At 46.5% G+C, this 17379-nt stretch overlaps 5 protein-coding genes across 19 annotated transcripts in view; 3 read left to right on the top strand and 2 right to left on the bottom strand.

Moving 5' to 3' along the window:
* LOC6535474 (trithorax group protein osa) overlaps positions 1 to 11110 on the top strand; it is a 30001-nt gene extending 18891 nt beyond the window's left edge. For 3 of the 14 annotated variants that reach the window (XM_039375534.2, XM_039375533.2, XM_039375535.2), the window contains exons 6-16: positions 53 to 445; positions 562 to 1302; positions 1369 to 1550; positions 1615 to 1875; positions 2906 to 3121; positions 3333 to 3561; positions 4246 to 4698; positions 5207 to 5366; positions 5581 to 5779; positions 5870 to 5951; positions 6009 to 11110. In XM_039375534.2, coding sequence (XP_039231468.1) covers positions 53 to 445; positions 562 to 1302; positions 1369 to 1550; positions 1615 to 1875; positions 2906 to 3121; positions 3333 to 3561; positions 4246 to 4698; positions 5207 to 5366; positions 5581 to 5779; positions 5870 to 5951; positions 6009 to 9628 — 6536 coding nt within the window. In that variant the 3' untranslated portion in view covers positions 9629 to 11110. Of the gene's footprint in view, positions 1 to 52; positions 446 to 561; positions 1303 to 1368; positions 1551 to 1614; positions 1876 to 2905; positions 3123 to 3332; positions 3562 to 4245; positions 4699 to 5206; positions 5367 to 5580; positions 5780 to 5869; positions 5952 to 6008 lie in introns of all 14 variants that reach the window. The other 11 variants (XM_039375539.2, XM_039375537.2, XM_015191682.3 and 8 more) reach the window with 11 other exon arrangements.
* A 1272-nt stretch (positions 11111 to 12382) lies between these two features.
* On the top strand, positions 12383 to 13952 carry LOC6535473 (RNA transcription, translation and transport factor protein). Of its 2 annotated transcripts, XM_002096068.3 has the most exons (3): positions 12387 to 12555; positions 12618 to 12944; positions 13231 to 13952. In XM_002096068.3, exons 1-3 carry the CDS (start codon positions 12495 to 12497, stop codon positions 13584 to 13586), a joined length of 744 nt encoding a protein of 247 aa, XP_002096104.1. In that variant the 5' UTR covers positions 12387 to 12494; the 3' UTR covers positions 13587 to 13952. The 2 variants fall into 2 exon arrangements, with proteins under 2 accessions (XP_015047166.1, XP_002096104.1); XM_015191680.3 differs by lacking the exon at positions 12618 to 12944 and having other exon boundaries at positions 12383 to 12555.
* Positions 13953 to 14275: 323 nt separating this feature from the next.
* Positions 14276 to 14919, bottom strand: LOC6535472. The gene is made up of 2 exons (XM_002096067.4): positions 14657 to 14919; positions 14276 to 14593 (listed from the first exon to the last, which is right to left on the bottom strand). The coding sequence occupies exons 1-2, from the start codon at positions 14832 to 14834 to the stop codon at positions 14463 to 14465; spliced, it is 309 nt and encodes a 102-aa protein (XP_002096103.1). The 5' UTR covers positions 14835 to 14919; the 3' UTR covers positions 14276 to 14462.
* A 192-nt stretch (positions 14920 to 15111) lies between these two features.
* Positions 15112 to 16302, top strand: LOC6535471 (nudC domain-containing protein 3). The gene is made up of 3 exons (XM_002096066.4): positions 15112 to 15285; positions 15344 to 15876; positions 15938 to 16302. The coding sequence occupies exons 1-3, from the start codon at positions 15185 to 15187 to the stop codon at positions 16222 to 16224; spliced, it is 921 nt and encodes a 306-aa protein (XP_002096102.3). The 5' UTR covers positions 15112 to 15184; the 3' UTR covers positions 16225 to 16302.
* LOC6535470 (nurim homolog) lies at positions 16288 to 17365 on the bottom strand. Its single transcript, XM_002096065.4, has 2 exons — positions 16918 to 17365; positions 16288 to 16858 (listed from the first exon to the last, which is right to left on the bottom strand). Exons 1-2 carry the CDS (start codon positions 17242 to 17244, stop codon positions 16424 to 16426), a joined length of 762 nt encoding a protein of 253 aa, XP_002096101.1. The 5' UTR covers positions 17245 to 17365; the 3' UTR covers positions 16288 to 16423.
* Positions 17366 to 17379: the final 14 nt, after the last annotated feature.

The raw sequence follows: 17379 nt of genomic DNA, 5'->3' as shown, positions 1-17379 counted from the left end.
CATTGATTCGATCTCGATCTGAATGAGGCCTAATTATCCGTTTCTATTGCAGCTCAAAACCATCCAATCTCGCGTCCGGCAAGCAACCAATCAAGCAGCGGTGGCCCCATGCAACAGCCGCCGGTTGGTGCTGGAGGTCCGCCGCCGATGCCACCGCTTCCGGGAATGCCAGGAGGTCCGCCCCAACAGCAGCAATCTCAGCAGCAACAAGCATCGAATTCGGCCTCGTCGGCGAGCAATTCGCCGCAGCAGACGCCACCACCGGCTCCGCCGCCCAACCAGGGCATGAACAACATGGCTACGCCTCCACCACCCCCGCAGGGAGCGGCTGGAGGAGGTTACCCGATGCCACCGCACATGCACGGCGGCTACAAGATGGGCGGACCGGGCCAGAGTCCCGGGGCTCAGGGATATCCACCGCAGCAGCCACAGCAATATCCACCAGGTAAGATCGTAAGTTTTTTAAATAGGAATTTAAGTTTAATTCCACATTGACATGATAAGTTGACCAAGAAAAGAATCTGCTTTCTCTAACACAACTATTCATTCGCTTGTTTTCAGGGAATTATGCTCCACGCCCGCAGTATCCGCCTGGCGCCTACGCCACCGGACCACCTCCGCCACCTACAAGCCAAGCAGGAGTTGGTGGTGCCAACAGCATACCCTCTGGTGCCCAAGCTGGTGGATATCCGGGCCGAGGAATGCCCAACCACACCGGCCAATATCCACCGTACCAGTGGGTACCGCCCTCGCCGCAGCAAACTGGGCCCGGTGGAGCTCCCGGTGGTACCATGGTAGGCAATCACGTGCAGGGGAAGGGCACACCGCCCCCTCCAGTTGTGGGCGGGCCACCACCACCGCAGGGCAGTGGATCGCCTCGTCCACTTAACTATCTAAAGCAGCATTTACAGCACAAGGGCGGCTATGGTGGAAGTCCTACTCCGCCTCAGGGGACTCAAGGCTACGGCAACGGGCCGACCGGTATGCATCCTGGTATGCCAATGGGGCCACCCCACCACATGGGACCCCCGCACGGACCCACCAACATGGGTCCACCCACTAGCACGCCGCCACAATCGCAAATGCTCCAGGGCGGCCAGCCCCAGGGTCAGGGACAGGGCGCCAGTGGCGGACCGGAAAGCGGTGGACCGGAGCATATATCGCAGGACAACGGAATAAGCTCCTCGGGTCCTACCGGTGCTGGGGGAATGCATGCGGTCACAGCGGTGGTCACCACCGGACCGGATGGAACGTCAATGGACGAAGTCAGTCAGCAGAGCACACTTTCGAATGCATCAGCAGGTGAGTTGGCCTGGGATATACACCTTTTAAAGATTCCCGACTAATGTTTTTGATATTTTCTTGAAGCATCCGGCGAAGATCCACAATGCACCACACCAAAGTCGCGGAAAAATGATCCCTATAGCCAAAGTCACTTAGCCCCGCCGAGCACGTCGCCCCATCCAGTCGTGATGCACCCAGGTGGTGGCCCCGGTGAAGAGTACGACATGAGTTCGCCACCCAACTGGCCACGCCCGGCTGGTAGCCCTGTAAGTACTGATTGCCCTTAAATCAAAAACACATAAGTGATTGTCCATACATATTGTTATACAGCAGGTGTTTAACCACGTTCCGGTGCCGCAGGAGCCGTTCCGCAGCACTATTTCCACGACCAAGAAGTCAGACTCGTTATGCAAACTGTACGAAATGGACGACAACCCGGACCGGAGGGGTTGGCTGGACAAGCTGCGGGCTTTCATGGAAGAGCGGCGCACTCCGATCACCGCCTGCCCCACCATCTCAAAACAGCCACTCGATTTATATAGGTTATATATTTATGTAAAAGAACGTGGCGGATTCGTCGAGGTATGCAAGGTGCCGTAGTAACTCCTTTTACTAACTTCTTTTTAGATTTACTACTAGCAAAACCAAATCAACCAAACCAAAACACCACCAACGTAGTTAACACGAACCAAAACCAAATCCAAATCAAAGAAATATCCACATATATAGAACAAAATCAATAATGTGATTCGGCTTCAGTAAAAAGTAAACTAAAGTCAAGCCACCCAGCTAATTATGTACCTTTTGACCCAGCATCATTGCTCCGATCCATGTGTCCAAATTCTAGCTGCATCCTGAGTAAAGCTTCGCTTGCCGTGGGCTAGCTTCCCTTGGGAAATTACCAAGCACTCGAACAGTCTTGGTTTTTTCCCCTAGATTGCATGATCTAAGCCGAGTCTAAGCTGAACTTGGTCTTACCTTTAACTATTTTGATCTCATATACTTTTATATTTAAAAGGCATGTCCTCTCTTAGATTTCATTTTTAAACTACAGAAAGGTTCTTACCATTATCTTGTCAATTTCAATTAAAATTTAACTATTCCCAATAAGTTTTTTCTTTTTTATGTTTAACGTTTGTTAGTATCCGAAGCCTGAAATTCTTAGTCATCAAAAGCATTCACCTATGAGCCACTCGAATTATCGAGATTTTAAATTTTGGAATGTTCTTACATTATCAGCTTGTTCGTTTTCAATTATCTTTTCGTTTGCAATCTTATACTTTTTTAGAGTTCGCTTAGTAAAACTGAATCTGAATTATGACACACATTTAATAATTTTTTTATATTTTCATTGATTGTTTATTTGGAAACTCAGTAACGAGCGTGTGCTACTCCCAAAATCTTTTGTAGTTCCCTTTCCCTAACCCCATTTGACCAAATTGTATACGTAGTTTATCGCTTACCTTAGAACCTCCTATCACTTGCTAAATGCATCCACACAAAATCTGTTTGTGCTCGCAATCTTTTAATAGTCTTTTTTCGATCGACACTTGCGTCATGAACTTTTGAAACCCAACATTGGCACATAATTCAAATCGACTCGACTTTCTCGTTCCGTTAGGTGACCAAGAGCAAGACCTGGAAGGATATTGCCGGACTCCTGGGCATCGGGGCGAGTAGCAGTGCGGCATACACACTGCGAAAGCACTACACGAAGAACCTATTGACCTTCGAGTGCCACTTTGATCGCGGTGACATCGATCCTCTGCCAATCATTCAGCAGGTGGAGGCGGGAAGCAAGAAGAAGACGGCCAAGGCTGCTTCGGTTCCTTCGCCAGGTAAGTGTTTATGCAAAGTGCAAAGAATTCTTGCAGTCCTGCACCGTTATCCCTTAACACCCGATGCTTAATTTAAATGTTCTATTCGTTTTTTTCGTTTTGATTTTGCGTACCACCCGACACCTCGTTCACAACTATTTGACACTTTCTGCTCGCCCAATCTCCAAAACGTCAACAAAAAACCTTTCTACAAACAATTTGCAACCAATCGGTGGTGGACATTTGGATGCTGGAACTACGAATTCCACAGGCTCGTCGAACTCACAGGACTCGTTCCCGGCTCCGCCAGGTTCCGCTCCAAACGCAGCTATCGACGGCTATCCCGGCTACCCGGGCGGCAGTCCATATCCGGGAGCAAGTGGACCGCAGCCGGATTATGCGGCAGCGGGTCAGATGCAGCGCCCGCCCTCCCAAAACAACCCTCAGACTCCTCACCCCGGTAAGAATCAGTTTAGCAGTATCTTTGATTAGTTTAAGGTTTATACAGTGGCTTCAGATCATTGACATTTGTTTGAAAGTGTGTACAAATCAAATAGCTTCCCAGTATTCGTTACTTAAAGTTATGCCCGTGGAAGTCAAAAGGTATTGACTTCACAATTTAAAATAATTTAGTATGTTAACCAACTAAAACTGCAGCTATGTCCATTTGTACTTTTGTTAAAAAAAATACTACCGATCTTGCCACTCGATACATACTATTAATTTATTTTTGTTGTAATTTGTGTTCTGGTATTTTTGTTTTGGATACTTACTAAATTGTTTTCTAATAGATGATATGCTTATTCTTATACCTATTTCGCCTAATACCCTACTTTCTGTACATACATATATACGTGTAATTAGGTATACGATTTGAAATTTTTATGTTGATCAATCGTTATTAATTTGATATGTGTATTTTGTTTATTCATTTTTATGTTTTTGTAACGTTTGTGTGGGCGCACTACTAAAATATATAACTCCGCACGCACCCACCACCAACCACCATCACAACAACGATGTTTCCATGTATCTCCACCACCAAAACAACAACAACCAAACAATTCATTTGTGTGATTCATTGACTCATTCATTTCGATTCATCCAAACTAAACCATCCAAATCGCCGCTTGCCGCCCCTCAGGCGCCACCGCCGCTGTTGCCGCCGGCGATAATATAAGTGTAAGCAATCCCTTCGAGGACCCCATTGCTGCCGGTGGCCCGGGTTCGGGAACCGGTCCTGGCCCAAGTCAAGGTCCAGGTGCTGCATCCGGTGGTGCTGGAGCTGTTGGTGCTGTAGGCGGTGGCCCACATCCACCGCCCCCACACTCACCGCACACCGCAGCCCAACAGGCGGCCGGCCAACACCAACAGCAGCATCCACAGCACCAGCATCCTGCCCTGCCGGGGCCACCACCGCCACAGCAGCAGGGGCAGCAGCCACCACCATCAGTGGGCGGTGGGCCACCACCAGCACCACAGCAACATGGGCCTGGTCAGGTGCCGCCGTCGCCTCAGCAGCATGTGCGCCCAGCCGCCGGAGCACCTTATCCGTCGGGTGGCTCCGGCTACCCAACGCCTGTGTCTAGAACGCCAGGTATACTCATGTTTTATTTTGCTCCCTCATCTCTTTCTTTATCCTATTTACACATTCTTCCCTTCATCTGCCATCGATTTCGTTCGTCTTTTGTTGCTTTCTATTTATACTGATTTGACTAATGACTAACCTTAACTAGTTTATAATGATTGCATGACCTGTGTACCTGACACTTCTAATCTAAGCTACTACATTATAACATTTAAGAATTTTCAGCTACTTTTTGTATCTTGTTATGTATTGTTTCTTGATTTTATGTGCAAAAGAACAAGTCCAATCGTTGACTTTCCTTTAATTGATTATTGACGTATATTTTATTTTACATTATGTAACTATTTCCAAATTTGTATGCCATTTTGATTAACTATTCCTTGCTTTCAGACGGATGTTTCACATGTTAATGGCCGTCTTTTCGTAATCGTTTTAATATTTCTCTTACACAAGCAAATACTCAGTTTTCGTGGAACTCTTCTTATAATTATACCTTATTTATGTATAATATTTGCAGGCTCACCCTATCCATCGCAGCCTGGGGCTTACGGCCAGTACGGCTCGAGCGATCAGTACAACGCCACTGGGCCACCCGGCCAGCCATTCGGACAGGGTCCAGGACAATATCCGCCGCAGAACCGAAACATGTACCCTCCCTACGGGCCGGAGGGGGAAGCGTGAGTGCACCCCAATTAACCCACTTCATAACCCACACACACACTCACACACCACGACATCACATCAACTCCACATCCAGACCCCACGTACACTCAACAGCCTCTGTACTGTAGCTGGCCGATATAATCTCACTGGACTGAGCTTGAAAGCTGTGATTTATCATTAAGAGGCATTACTTATTTCTGTTTTATGTTTTCTCCAACTCTCTCACAGTCCTCCCACTGGTGCCAATCAGTACGGCCCCTACGGCAGCAGACCCTACAGCCAGCCTCCACCGGGAGGACCTCAGCCGCCAGCGCAGACGGTTGCGGGTGGACCGCCGGCCGGCGGAGCTCCAGGAGCACCCCCGAGCAGCGCCTATCCCACGGGCAGGCCCTCCCAACAGGACTACTATCAACCACCACCAGATCAAGTAAGTCGTTAAGAAATAACCAAACGAATAATATACTAGTTCATCCGTATTTTGAATATGACTTAAATGAAGGCGTTTCTTTATTTACAGAGTCCACAACCACGAAGGCATCCTGATTTCATCAAAGACTCACAGCCCTATCCAGGCTACAATGCTAGGCCTCAAATTTATGGTAAGTCCTAAACAGCACTGTGAGCGTAGCAATGACCAATAATTGTTTTCTGTTAAGCAGGTGCTTGGCAAGGTGGTACCCAGCAGTACCGGCCACAATACCCATCATCGCCTGCTCCGCAAAGCTGGGGAGGTGCACCGCCACGCGGTGCAGCGCCTTCGCCAGGCGCACCACATGGACCGCCCATCCAGCAGCCTGCAGGAGTGGCTCAATGGGATCAGCACCGCTATCCGCCTCAGCAGGGTCCACCGCCGCCACCTCAGCAGCAACAGCAACCTCAACAGCAACAGCAGCAACCGCCGTATCAGCAGGTGGCTGGACCTCCTGGGCAGCAACCGCCTCAGGCGCCGCCGCAGTGGGCACAGATGAACCCTGGACAAACTGCGCAATCAGGAATAGCACCACCTGGCTCACCACTTCGCCCGCCCTCGGGACCAGGCCAGCAGAATAGGATGCCTGGCATGCCGGCACAGCAGCAGCAATCGCAACAACAAGGAGGAGTTCAGCAACCACCTCCGCAACAGGCATCGCACGGCGGCGTTCCATCGCCAGGACTGCCACAAGTAGGACCCGGCGGAATGGTTAAGGCACCTTACGCCATGCCACCGCCACCATCACAGGGTGTGAGTCAACAAGTGGGCCAGGGGCCCCCGGGCGGCATGATGTCCCAAAAGCCACCGCCGATGCCGGGTCAAGCAATGCAGCAACAGACCTTGCAGCAGCAGCCTCCCCAGCATCAACACCCACATCCCCATCAGCATCCACAGCACCAGCATCCGCACCAGATGCCGCCTAACCAGACTGCCCCCGGTGGATATGGTCCCCCAGGAATGCCCGGAGGTGGAGCGCAACTGGTAAAGAAGGAGCTTATCTTTCCACATGACAGCGTGGAATCCACCACGCCTGTGTTGTACCGAAGAAAGCGGCTTACGAAAGCGGACGTATGCCCGGTGGATCCATGGCGTATATTCATGGCCATGCGATCTGGTCTGCTGACCGAGTGCACCTGGGCACTTGATGTGCTTAATGTGCTATTGTTCGATGACTCTACGGTCCAGTTCTTTGGCATTTCAAACCTGCCCGGCTTGTTGACTCTGTTGCTGGAACACTTTCAAAAGAATCTCGCCGAGATGTTTGACGAACGGGAAAACGAGGAGCAGTCCGCTCTGCTGGCGGAAGATGCGGATGACGACGCGGATAGCGGCACTGTGATGTGCGAAAAGCTGCAGACCAACGGACGGCAACCTCGATGTGTGCGCAGCATCAGCAGTTACAACCGCAGGCGGCATTATGAGAATATGGATTGCAGTGGGAAGGACGGAGTCGCCAACGGCAGCGACTCTGAAGATGCCGACGAGGGAATTGATTTGGGTCAGGTGCGAGTGCAGCCCAATCCTGAGGAGCGCTCACTGCTGCTCTCCTTTACGCCAAACTATACGATGGTCACGCGGAAGGGTGTGCCAGTGCGTATCCAGCCCGCCGAGAACGACATATTTGTGGACGAGCGCCAGAAGGAGTGGGACATAGACACCAACCGCCTGTATGAACAGCTAGAACCCGTAGGCAGCGATGCCTGGACGTACGGATTCACAGAGCCAGATCCCTTAGACGGCATTATCGACGTCTTTAAGTCGGAGATAGTTAACATTCCATTTGCACGATACATCCGCTCTGACAAGAAGGGAAAAAAGCGAACGGAGTTGGCTTCCTCGTCCAGAAAGCCAGAAATAAAGCAAGAGGTGAATAGTACCGAGGAGCAGACTTTTAACAAGAAACGGCGATTGGTCAGCGGAGGAAGCAGCAGCAGCGGACCCCACGCTGAAGGCAAGAAGTCCAAGCTAACTAGTGAGGAATTTGCGCAACCAAATGCCGAAGTCAAGAAGGAGCCAGGTACGGCGGACAGCGACTGTCGCCCTATTGATATGGATATCGAAGCACCCCAGCAACGTCTGACCAATGGTGTAGCACCATGCTCCTCCACTCCCGCCAGCTTCGATCCCAGGACGACTGCCAAAGATGTAGCGCAGGTGCTTCAGCGAAGGCGAGACTCCAGCTTTGAGGATGAGTGCTACACACGAGATGAGGCGTCGCTGCACCTGGTCAATGAGAGCCAAGACTCGTTAGCACGACGCTGCATTGCTCTTTCGAACATCTTCCGCAACCTGACATTTGTGCCCGGCAACGAGACGGTGCTGGCCAAGTCTACCAGATTTCTGGCGGTACTGGGCCGACTGCTGCTCCTTAACCACGAGCACTTGCGGCGTACACCGAAAACGCGAAACTACGATCGCGAGGAGGACACGGACTTCAGTGACTCGTGCAGTTCGCTGCAGGGCGAACGTGAATGGTGGTGGGACTACCTGATTACCATTCGGGAGAATATGCTGGTTGCCATGGCTAACATTGCTGGACACTTGGAGCTGTCGCGCTACGATGAGCTGATTGCCCGCCCCTTGATCGACGGCCTACTGCACTGGGCCGTATGTCCGAGTGCTCATGGACAGGATCCGTTCCCGTCGTGCGGACCCAACACTGCGCTCTCCCCACAACGACTGGCACTTGAGGCGCTTTGCAAGCTGTGCGTGACGGATGCCAATGTGGACCTCGTCATTGCCACTCCACCATTCTCGCGACTGGAAAAGCTGTGCGCCGTGCTCACCCGGCATCTGTGCCGCAACGAGGATCAGGTGCTGCGAGAGTTCTCTGTGAATCTGCTGCACTACCTTGCCGCTGCTGACAGTGCCATGGCTCGCACCGTGGCGCTTCAGTCTCCGTGTATATCATACCTGGTGGCCTTTATCGAACAGGCCGAACAGACGGCGCTGGGCGTGGCGAACCAGCACGGAATCAACTACCTGCGCGAGAATCCCGACTCAATGGGCACCAGCCTGGATATGCTGCGGAGAGCAGCCGGCACCCTCCTCCATCTGGCCAAGCATCCGGACAACCGGTCACTCTTTATGCAACAAGAACAGCGTCTGCTTGGTCTGGTCATGTCGCATATCCTTGATCAACAGGTGGCTCTGATTATCTCGCGAGTTCTTTACCAAGTGTCGCGGGGAACAGGACCAATACACTCCGTGGAGTTCCGTCTGCTGCAGCAACGGCAGCAACAACAGCTGCGTCCTGCTTCTGCAGAGAAGCAAGCTGCGAGTGCAGGAGGAAGTGCGCCAGTAAAGGCGGAGGCTGCATCAACGGAAACGAGTTCCACTGAGGCGAAGCCTGCACCAGCAGCCACTACAGCAGTGGTAAACGATGAGAACAGCAACAGCAGCCAGCAGTTGCCGCCGGCAGCGACGTTCAACGATGTTAGCAACAGCAGCACCAACAGCAACAGCTGCGGCACGGTCAGCAGCAACCAGACGAACAACAGCAGCCACAGTAGCAGTGCAATTAGCAGCCAATCGGCAATCACTGTAACAGCCCCATCAGCACCAGCAACAGGAGCAACATCAGCAGCAATAACCAGCGATCAGCAGCAGGTGAGCAAGGTGGCTGCAGCGGCGGCCGCTGCTGCGGCTTTGAGCAATGCTAGTGCAGCGGCAGCAGCAGCAGCGGCGGCGGCAGCTGCTTCTGTTGGTCCGCCCACATCGTCAAGCGTGTCCGCCGGTGCAGCGGTCGCTCAACCAGCGGCACCTCCACCAACCAATGCAGGCACAACGACAGCCGTTGCGTAGTATACGACAATGATGCCAGCGTCCTACTACTGGCCACGAACCCCCCGAGGGGCAGTCGACTAAGCTATAGCTCGATGGAAAAAAAGCGGGCCCAGGAGCAACTCCGAAGTGCATGAGCAGAAGGGCATGTAAATTTACTTAAGTATGGCGCCAAGGAGAGATTCACGATGTGCGAGAACACTTGTCCTAACTCCAAGGATACGTAAAAGGGAACTCAGCAGATGCAGCGTCTGCAATGTATCTGCGATGGAATGGCTCGCCTATCCATCACTGTAACAGTCAATACAATAACAACTGTATATTTTTTCACTCAAATCTAAAAATAGTAAATATGATAACTAAACCCTAAGCATTAAGAAATTGCAGCAGCAAAGTTATAATAATACAAAAAGGAAACTGTCGGGGCGAAAGATGGAGCAGAAGTACTGATACTAACCGATCGAGATATAGGATCGGGGGTTATTGTTGAGTCTAACGTGAAGATAACAAACGGAAGATAACAAAGTTAAGAGCGAAATTCAAGCACACAGCATACTTATTGTACTAAATTTAATTAAAATGAAGGGACGAGAGCAGAGGAATAACTAACACATACATATGCATACGCACGCTATGATTTATCGTATATTAAATATATATATAAATAAATGCATAAATTAACACTAAATTACATGAGAATGAATTGTGTATGTAAAAGGGATGAATGCATACTTAGACATTGATATATAAATACATAGAGGATAGTTTTTAAATTCTACCACTTACTAATACCTACATATTAACACAATGTGCAGCATAGGAACTCATAAACTGAACAGCAAATAACACGCGAAAATATTTAAAAGCATCCAACACACACTGTGTGCAAGCCCCACATAAGGCAGTTTATTGGATTCAATGTGGACTAGGGTGATGCAAAAGGACTAATCCTTAGAGATGACTAAAAACCATTGTACATACTTAACTATTATGTAAATTTCACTGTATTTTTGTTTTTTCGCAATGTTACAAGGCACATGTAAGTGGCAGCACTGCATTTCGTATTCTGTTCATGTGTATGCTGTTGTATGAATGGTCTGCGAAAATTCCAACTTCTTAGTTTTAATCGCATAACTCGGAGGCGAAAGAAACAAGCAAACATGCAAAAACCGACAGATGAAGGCAAGCAAACAATTTAAAATAAAATCAAATTAGGTGATATAATATATAAAAATATATAACATATACATACATACATACTTTATATAAACAAAACATGAAAAATCGAAAAAATTAAACCCTAATGCTGTAATTTTATGTTAACTGTATTATTTGCTGGAAGTGCTGCTGCTTCGTTTTATTTTATATCGAACTTACTTAAGGCGTAAATGACAAGATTAATAATTAGGTTTTTATCTTAATCTTAAATTAAAGTATAAAATAAATAAAACCAAGAAAACAACACAAAACAAGACGCAAGAATAAAATGCTATAAAACACAAAGCGAAGCAAATCGAACTAAAGCTGTAGAGAAGCACGCAAAAACGACTAATAACACACATCCACACCCACGCCAATAAACGATTAATGCAAATCTTATGGGTGGGTGCACCAATTTGTATACTAAACTTTCTCACACATATTTAACGTGCTGCATAAGAGAGAACGTACATGAACTGTCTCCAGATTCTAGCTTCTTGCTCCAGAGATCCTTCCGGTTTCCGGTGGCGACCCTCTAGATCCAGAGGAACTGCAAGACACTGGGAGAAAATAGAAAAGTGCTGCTGTTGATACGTGTATTCGTGTAGTTGTTTGCAAACAAATATTATAACTCAGCATCTCCATATATAACGTGTAGTTATTAGTCTATAATTTGCTAGGATGTAAATGTATGTCCCTCAAACTTAATTTAATTATTTAATTAATATAAATACATATATGATATACAACACAGCCTTTGTATTTGTCGTTTCTTATCGCGAATGGGTAAAGCAAAAAATTTTCAGGTATGGAAATTCTTTCAAAGCAGATTGTTCGATCGATGAAAACTTTGGTATAACCAAATATACGTTGGATATCCGCTGTATAAACTATAAACTGTATTGCCTCTGTGGGGCATTCACTGTTTAGCGGATAATTATAATATATATTCAAAACAAACTTACTTGAAATATGAACTTCATCGCTATAATTCTAACCATGTCGTAGTTGTAGTAAAAATGTAGTTACGAAAAATCCGTTTGCCTGTTTATGCGGCAATGAAGTCCTATATCTCGGATTCCTTCTTTCAGGGTATATGCTGTGACAAGATTCAAAGTTCGTGCATCATAATTACATTGTCAATTTGCTTAAATTTGCAACTTTCAAATAACCGTTCCGGGATAAATCTGATCTGTTTTAAAAAAGAACGTTTTCCATTGGTTGCTAAACTTTCTACTGATTTCTTTATTTGATTTCAATTGCCGTGGAATAATGAACAATAGGATTTTAATTTACATTTTGAGTAGGTCACTCTGAAATGTATTGCATTAAATATTACTAATTCAGCAATGAAAGCTGGAGGATTAAAGCAATTTATTAAATATTTAAAGGTATTACAGCGGCATTTAATAAATAATCGGAAATAAGTTGTTAGGTACTGATAAAATCAAAGTAAATTAACACCTTTGGCATTTAGTTTTCCATTTGCTACATTTTTAAGATTAAAGTATTACGGAATTTGCTTTATCACAGCAAGTTGGCAGTCCAAAATCTTTAGTCGATAGTTCCTCTCTCAATGCTCCATCCCTTAAATCTTGGCGAGAAGAAGAAGCAGAGCCGGCTGTGCAATTTCTTGTAATTTTGCGGAGTAAATCGATTTTGTATTGCAATCCGTTGGTAGGACGGCATGCTCAAACTGAAACTCGAGGCCCTGGGTCATCCCACTTCCAGCGATGTGGCGTTGAGTGGTAAGTGCCATAGTTTGCTGCTTAAAGGGGCTGTCAGACATCCATCCCTTCCCGTTCCAAAGACCGCAAGGAATTCGCCAGCACAGTCCTCTGGGTGGAGGACCAGAAAATCCGGCTTTACACCGTGGAGGATCGCGAAAAGCTGCGCAATATCGATAATCCCGCGATCTGGGAGGAGGGCTACCTAAAGTACTGTGCGGATCTGAACATGCCGCCTCTGGAGTCCCAGCAGGAGCAGCTGGCCTGGATTCTCAGCCATGCCGTGCGCCTGGAGTTCCTTGATGATCCTGCCCAGTACTCCTCGATCACCAGCAAGCAGGGGCCACCCCAAAGCAACGGCAAGCAGGGCCAACAGAAGGTCCAGTCTATTTTCGACGGAAAAATTAATAGTATGGTTTGATTTTAACTCCATTCACCATTTAAGTTTTATAGTTTTTATTATAGTTTTTATACTATTTCAAATTGCTGTAAGGATTATCACATTCAATGAACATGAATTTACAATGTAATTTTTAATATTAGGGAATAATTCAGAGCCATATTAGTGAAAAGTATTGCTTTTTGTGATTTCAATTAACCAACCTCTATAGACATGAATTTAGAGTTAGAATGCATAATTAGAAGATAAGCAAGTAAAGTACTAAAACTATTATCAAACTATCTTCTCCCCACCAGCTCAGGAAAAAGCGTTCGTCGATGCTGTCCGGCTGCTGGCCAGCAAACTGGATGTGCCGCACCACCCAAACCACCTGTTGCAGCTGGAGACAGTTGCTCGCGTGGTGCACGATCGACTGTCGCCCGCCGCCCAGGGTCGCAAGCCGGTAGTGGGCAAACCCTTCCCTTTCGACAAGGGAAACGACGTAGTCTCGTCCAACGATCCTGCCCTGGACTTACCCATGCGCATCCTGCGCCTTCTCCAGATCCAGAGCCTGCGCGAGTTGCAGACACACATTAATGAGACAATTGTGGCGGTGCAAAACATCACGGCCAATCCAAAGACTGATACCAAGCTGGGGAAAGTGGGACGCTAGGTTTATAAATAGTAAAGAAACCAATCGACACAATTACACAATTACACATTTGTAAATTTCTAGTTTCTTATAAAAAAAAACAAATGGCATCTATAAAATATTCTTTAAAGCCAAGCAACAACATTTAGTAAAAAATAAAATAGAAAAACAAGAGCCAAGCTAAGAACAAGCAAATACCTGTTTCTTATGCTATAAAATAAATAAATTCTCTAGACATTTTATATATGTATATACATTTGTAAATTTCTAGCTTCTTATAAAAAGGAAACGCTCTGAAATTGCATCTATAAAATATTCTTTAAAGCCAAGCAACAACATTTATTTAAAAGCAATAGATAAACAAGAGCCAGTCTATGAAAAAGCAAATACCTGTTTTATATGCTTTAAATTAATCATTTTCTAGATACTTACTTATACAAATATATATTTATTTAAAATGCAATATTAAGTTGGCCTCAGGCCCGGCGACAGGGGGTCGGGGAGACGGGGTGTTTCCCCCCGGGCCCGGACTTCTGAGGGGGGCCCGGATTTTTGACGGAAACATAACTTATATGCAGGCCCAGCGACAGGGGGGTGGGGACGGGGTATTCCCGGGCCCGGTATTCCCTGTCGCCTGGCCTGGTTGGCCTATATAATTTCTCGATGTCCTTATTTCATATTAATTATTTGTAAACATTTACTCAAGCCAATAGTTACAAAACAGGTTTAATAGATTCCAAAAAATAAAAAAGCCTTTGTTATATATGCTTTTGAACAGAAGCAGAAATTCATTCTAAAATAATAACTATATTATTTTATTACCATATGTGCTCGTACAAAAGATAACATACATCTTTATACAGTTAGAAAGTTATATATAAATAAAATCTATTTGAATTAACGTCTAGAAAAAAACTGATAATCAGTGCCAGTCTTTAAAGCTTTTGTTTCCTGTTCCGTCGGCACCTCAGCGTTTGCCTTCAGGAAATTCGCGTCTGCCAGGCGGGCCACGCCCAGAACTCCAACGGCTGGGGGCAGTGAAGGAGAAAGGAGTTACCATAAAACCGGATTTAGGTTGCCAAGTGGCTCACCTGCCGCCAAACCCTTCATAGTGTAATTCTCCAGGGGTTTCGAACGCCTCTTTTTCGACTGCGCCAAGAGAAAGGCACCGATGCCCAGAAGTCCAATGCCACTGACCAGACGACAGGACAAACAGTCCACCTCGTTGGAAACATTGTCCTTGTACCAAAAAGAAAGTCTACCGATCATTTTTTAAATTATTTCAAGATTATCAATTTGGGTATAAAGCTGTAAAGCAATGCGACACTATCGATATATAAGTTTTGACGCAGGCTGCCAACTTGGTTAATTTACTAAACTATATTTTTTTAGTTTGTTAGGACAACCCCAGCAAATGACTTATTCTCCTCATTTTTTAATAGAACTAGATTCCTTTTAATATTATTTATGTTGAGCATACATTTAAAGTTTAAAAATATGTCTAGCTTTTTTATAGCTATTACACTTTTAAATGTGTTGTTATCGATAGACGTACGCAACAGATGTTAAGTCGAAGCCGGTCTAAGGTTGTTTAGATTTCGGTTACTATTCCTACAAAAATGGACTTTCAGCGAAACGATGCTATGCTAATGGAAATTCTTCAGGATCGGAAAACTATTACCGGATTCCTGGACTCCATTTTTGGCTTTCTGCGACGCAAGTAAAGGATTTTATACCAAGATGCTTTACAAAAATGTAGTCCAACTTTTGCTTTTCAGTACCGACTTTTATCACACAAAACTTGATGAAGCGGATAAAATAGGCTTTCCTAAAGGCGTCCGGGATCAGATTTTACATGGCGCCATGCAGCGCTACGATCCGGATTGCTTGCTCCAAGCCCTGACCGCGCAAGGCGGAGGAGATGATGGGGAATCGGCTCCGCCTGCCGTCGAAGAAGTGGTCCTGGAAAGCGAAAATGTTTCTCAGGACGAGGAAATGAATCCCATAGAGAGTCGTCCGCCACAAAAAGGGAAAGAGCAGTCAAAGTTTTCCCCCAGCGACTACAAAAACGGAGATGTGTTTGAAACTCACTGCTGGTCACAATCCCTCAAGGACGTGGAGGTGCAGGTTCTGCTTCCCAAGGATCACCAAGCGGCAAAGAAGCTAAATATTTTAATTCAGGCCCAGCACATTAAAGTAAGCAGCAAGCCTAACCCACAGACGATAATCCTCGAGGGAAACCTGAGCCAGCGGATTAAACACAACGAGGCGGTGTGGACAATTGACCAGAACCGATTAATCATCAGTTGCGGTGGGCATTTGTCAAAAAACATTTCCATAAACCATCAATAATATATATTTTCCAACTCTAGATAAAGCAAAGGAGCTCTGGTGGGAGAGGCTCTTCGACGATGATCGAGAAATCGATGCCAAGAAGATTGAATGCGAGCGCTATATCGACGATTTGCCGGAGGAAACCCAAGCTACCATAGAAAAGCTTAGGGTCCAGCAGTTGGCAGCAGACAAGCAACAAAATAAAATTCACACCTCAAACCACGAACAAGCTAGAACCTTGGATCGCTTAAAAGCTGCCTGGGATGCCGAAGGTTCGCCGTTTAAAGGACAGCCCTTTGATCCTTCTGTTGTAAGAATAAGTTAGATTTTATAATAAGTGGCTAAGCAATAATAGTAATAAAAGCCAAACAAATGAACCATCAAAAGGTTACTTCATGTAAAATTATATGTCTATGTTTCGTTTTCGTTGAGAACCGGAATCAAATTGTTAGAAAAGTATCGTTAAATGCAAGCTCATGTCAACTTACAACTAAATCTTAGTGAGAACATTTCGCAGTTTAAGTTTACTTGGCCTTCAGTTCGAGTTTCTTGCGCTGCAGTTGAATCTTCTGGTAGGCCACATCTTTTTGATCAGTGGACCAGGCCAGGTACATGTAAGTGGTCAGGAACACGGCCATGACTAGTCGATCCACGCTCATCACGTTCGTGGCGAAAAGGATGATCGACAGACCCACAAACGAAGGATGTCTTACATGGGCGTACAGATTGCGCAATTCCCCGGATTTGTAGTTGATCGGTGGACCATAGGCCTTCAGATCATAGTAGGCTTGCTTGACGCCCAGTAGCTCAGGCAGATCCATCACCAAACTGCCGCCAAAGATGACCACCCAGCAGATGACATGGGTGATTTCATAGGTCCACCAAAGAGAAGCACTCTGTTCCACGTCGATTTGCCACACAACAATCGACTGTGCGGGCAGCCAGTTGAGGATCAAATACTGTAATGTCCAAAGATGCAATTGGGAGCTATTTCTGTCCAAATTGTGGGTATACAAACATGTAAGCAAAGCGATGACGTCAGGCTATAAATAGTGCGCTCCGCTCCCGACAAGCCTAATTTGGCAAGCAGTTTCTTGACCAAGGCTGACTTAAGGAGGCTGTGCTGAAAGATAAATCCGGTCAGGTAGAGCGTATCGAACACCACGGGTCCATAGGCGGTCTCCATTCGCGACTTTGTGTCCAGTAAATTGAAAATCCAGGTGTGTGCCTTGGAAACCGAACGGGGCGTCGAGAGGAACATCATCAGGCTGCCCACCACGTACAGGGAGTACGCGAATGTGGCCACGGATGCCAATAGCACTATGGACTTGGCAATCGATGCCATTTTTGCCAGGTAAAATGGAGAAGATTGCTATTTATTACGACAAAAACAAAACAAATTCTGTGAACGTTTATATGAGCTAATCAGTGTGACCATGGCGCAGGCGCGGTAAAATCTCGGGTCTCTAGTTTACACTTG

Source organism: Drosophila yakuba, chromosome 3R (genome assembly GCF_016746365.2).
Source record: "Drosophila yakuba strain Tai18E2 chromosome 3R, Prin_Dyak_Tai18E2_2.1, whole genome shotgun sequence".
Classification (NCBI taxonomy): domain Eukaryota; kingdom Metazoa; phylum Arthropoda; class Insecta; order Diptera; family Drosophilidae; genus Drosophila; species Drosophila yakuba.
This window is presented reverse-complemented; position numbering and strand designations above follow the sequence as displayed.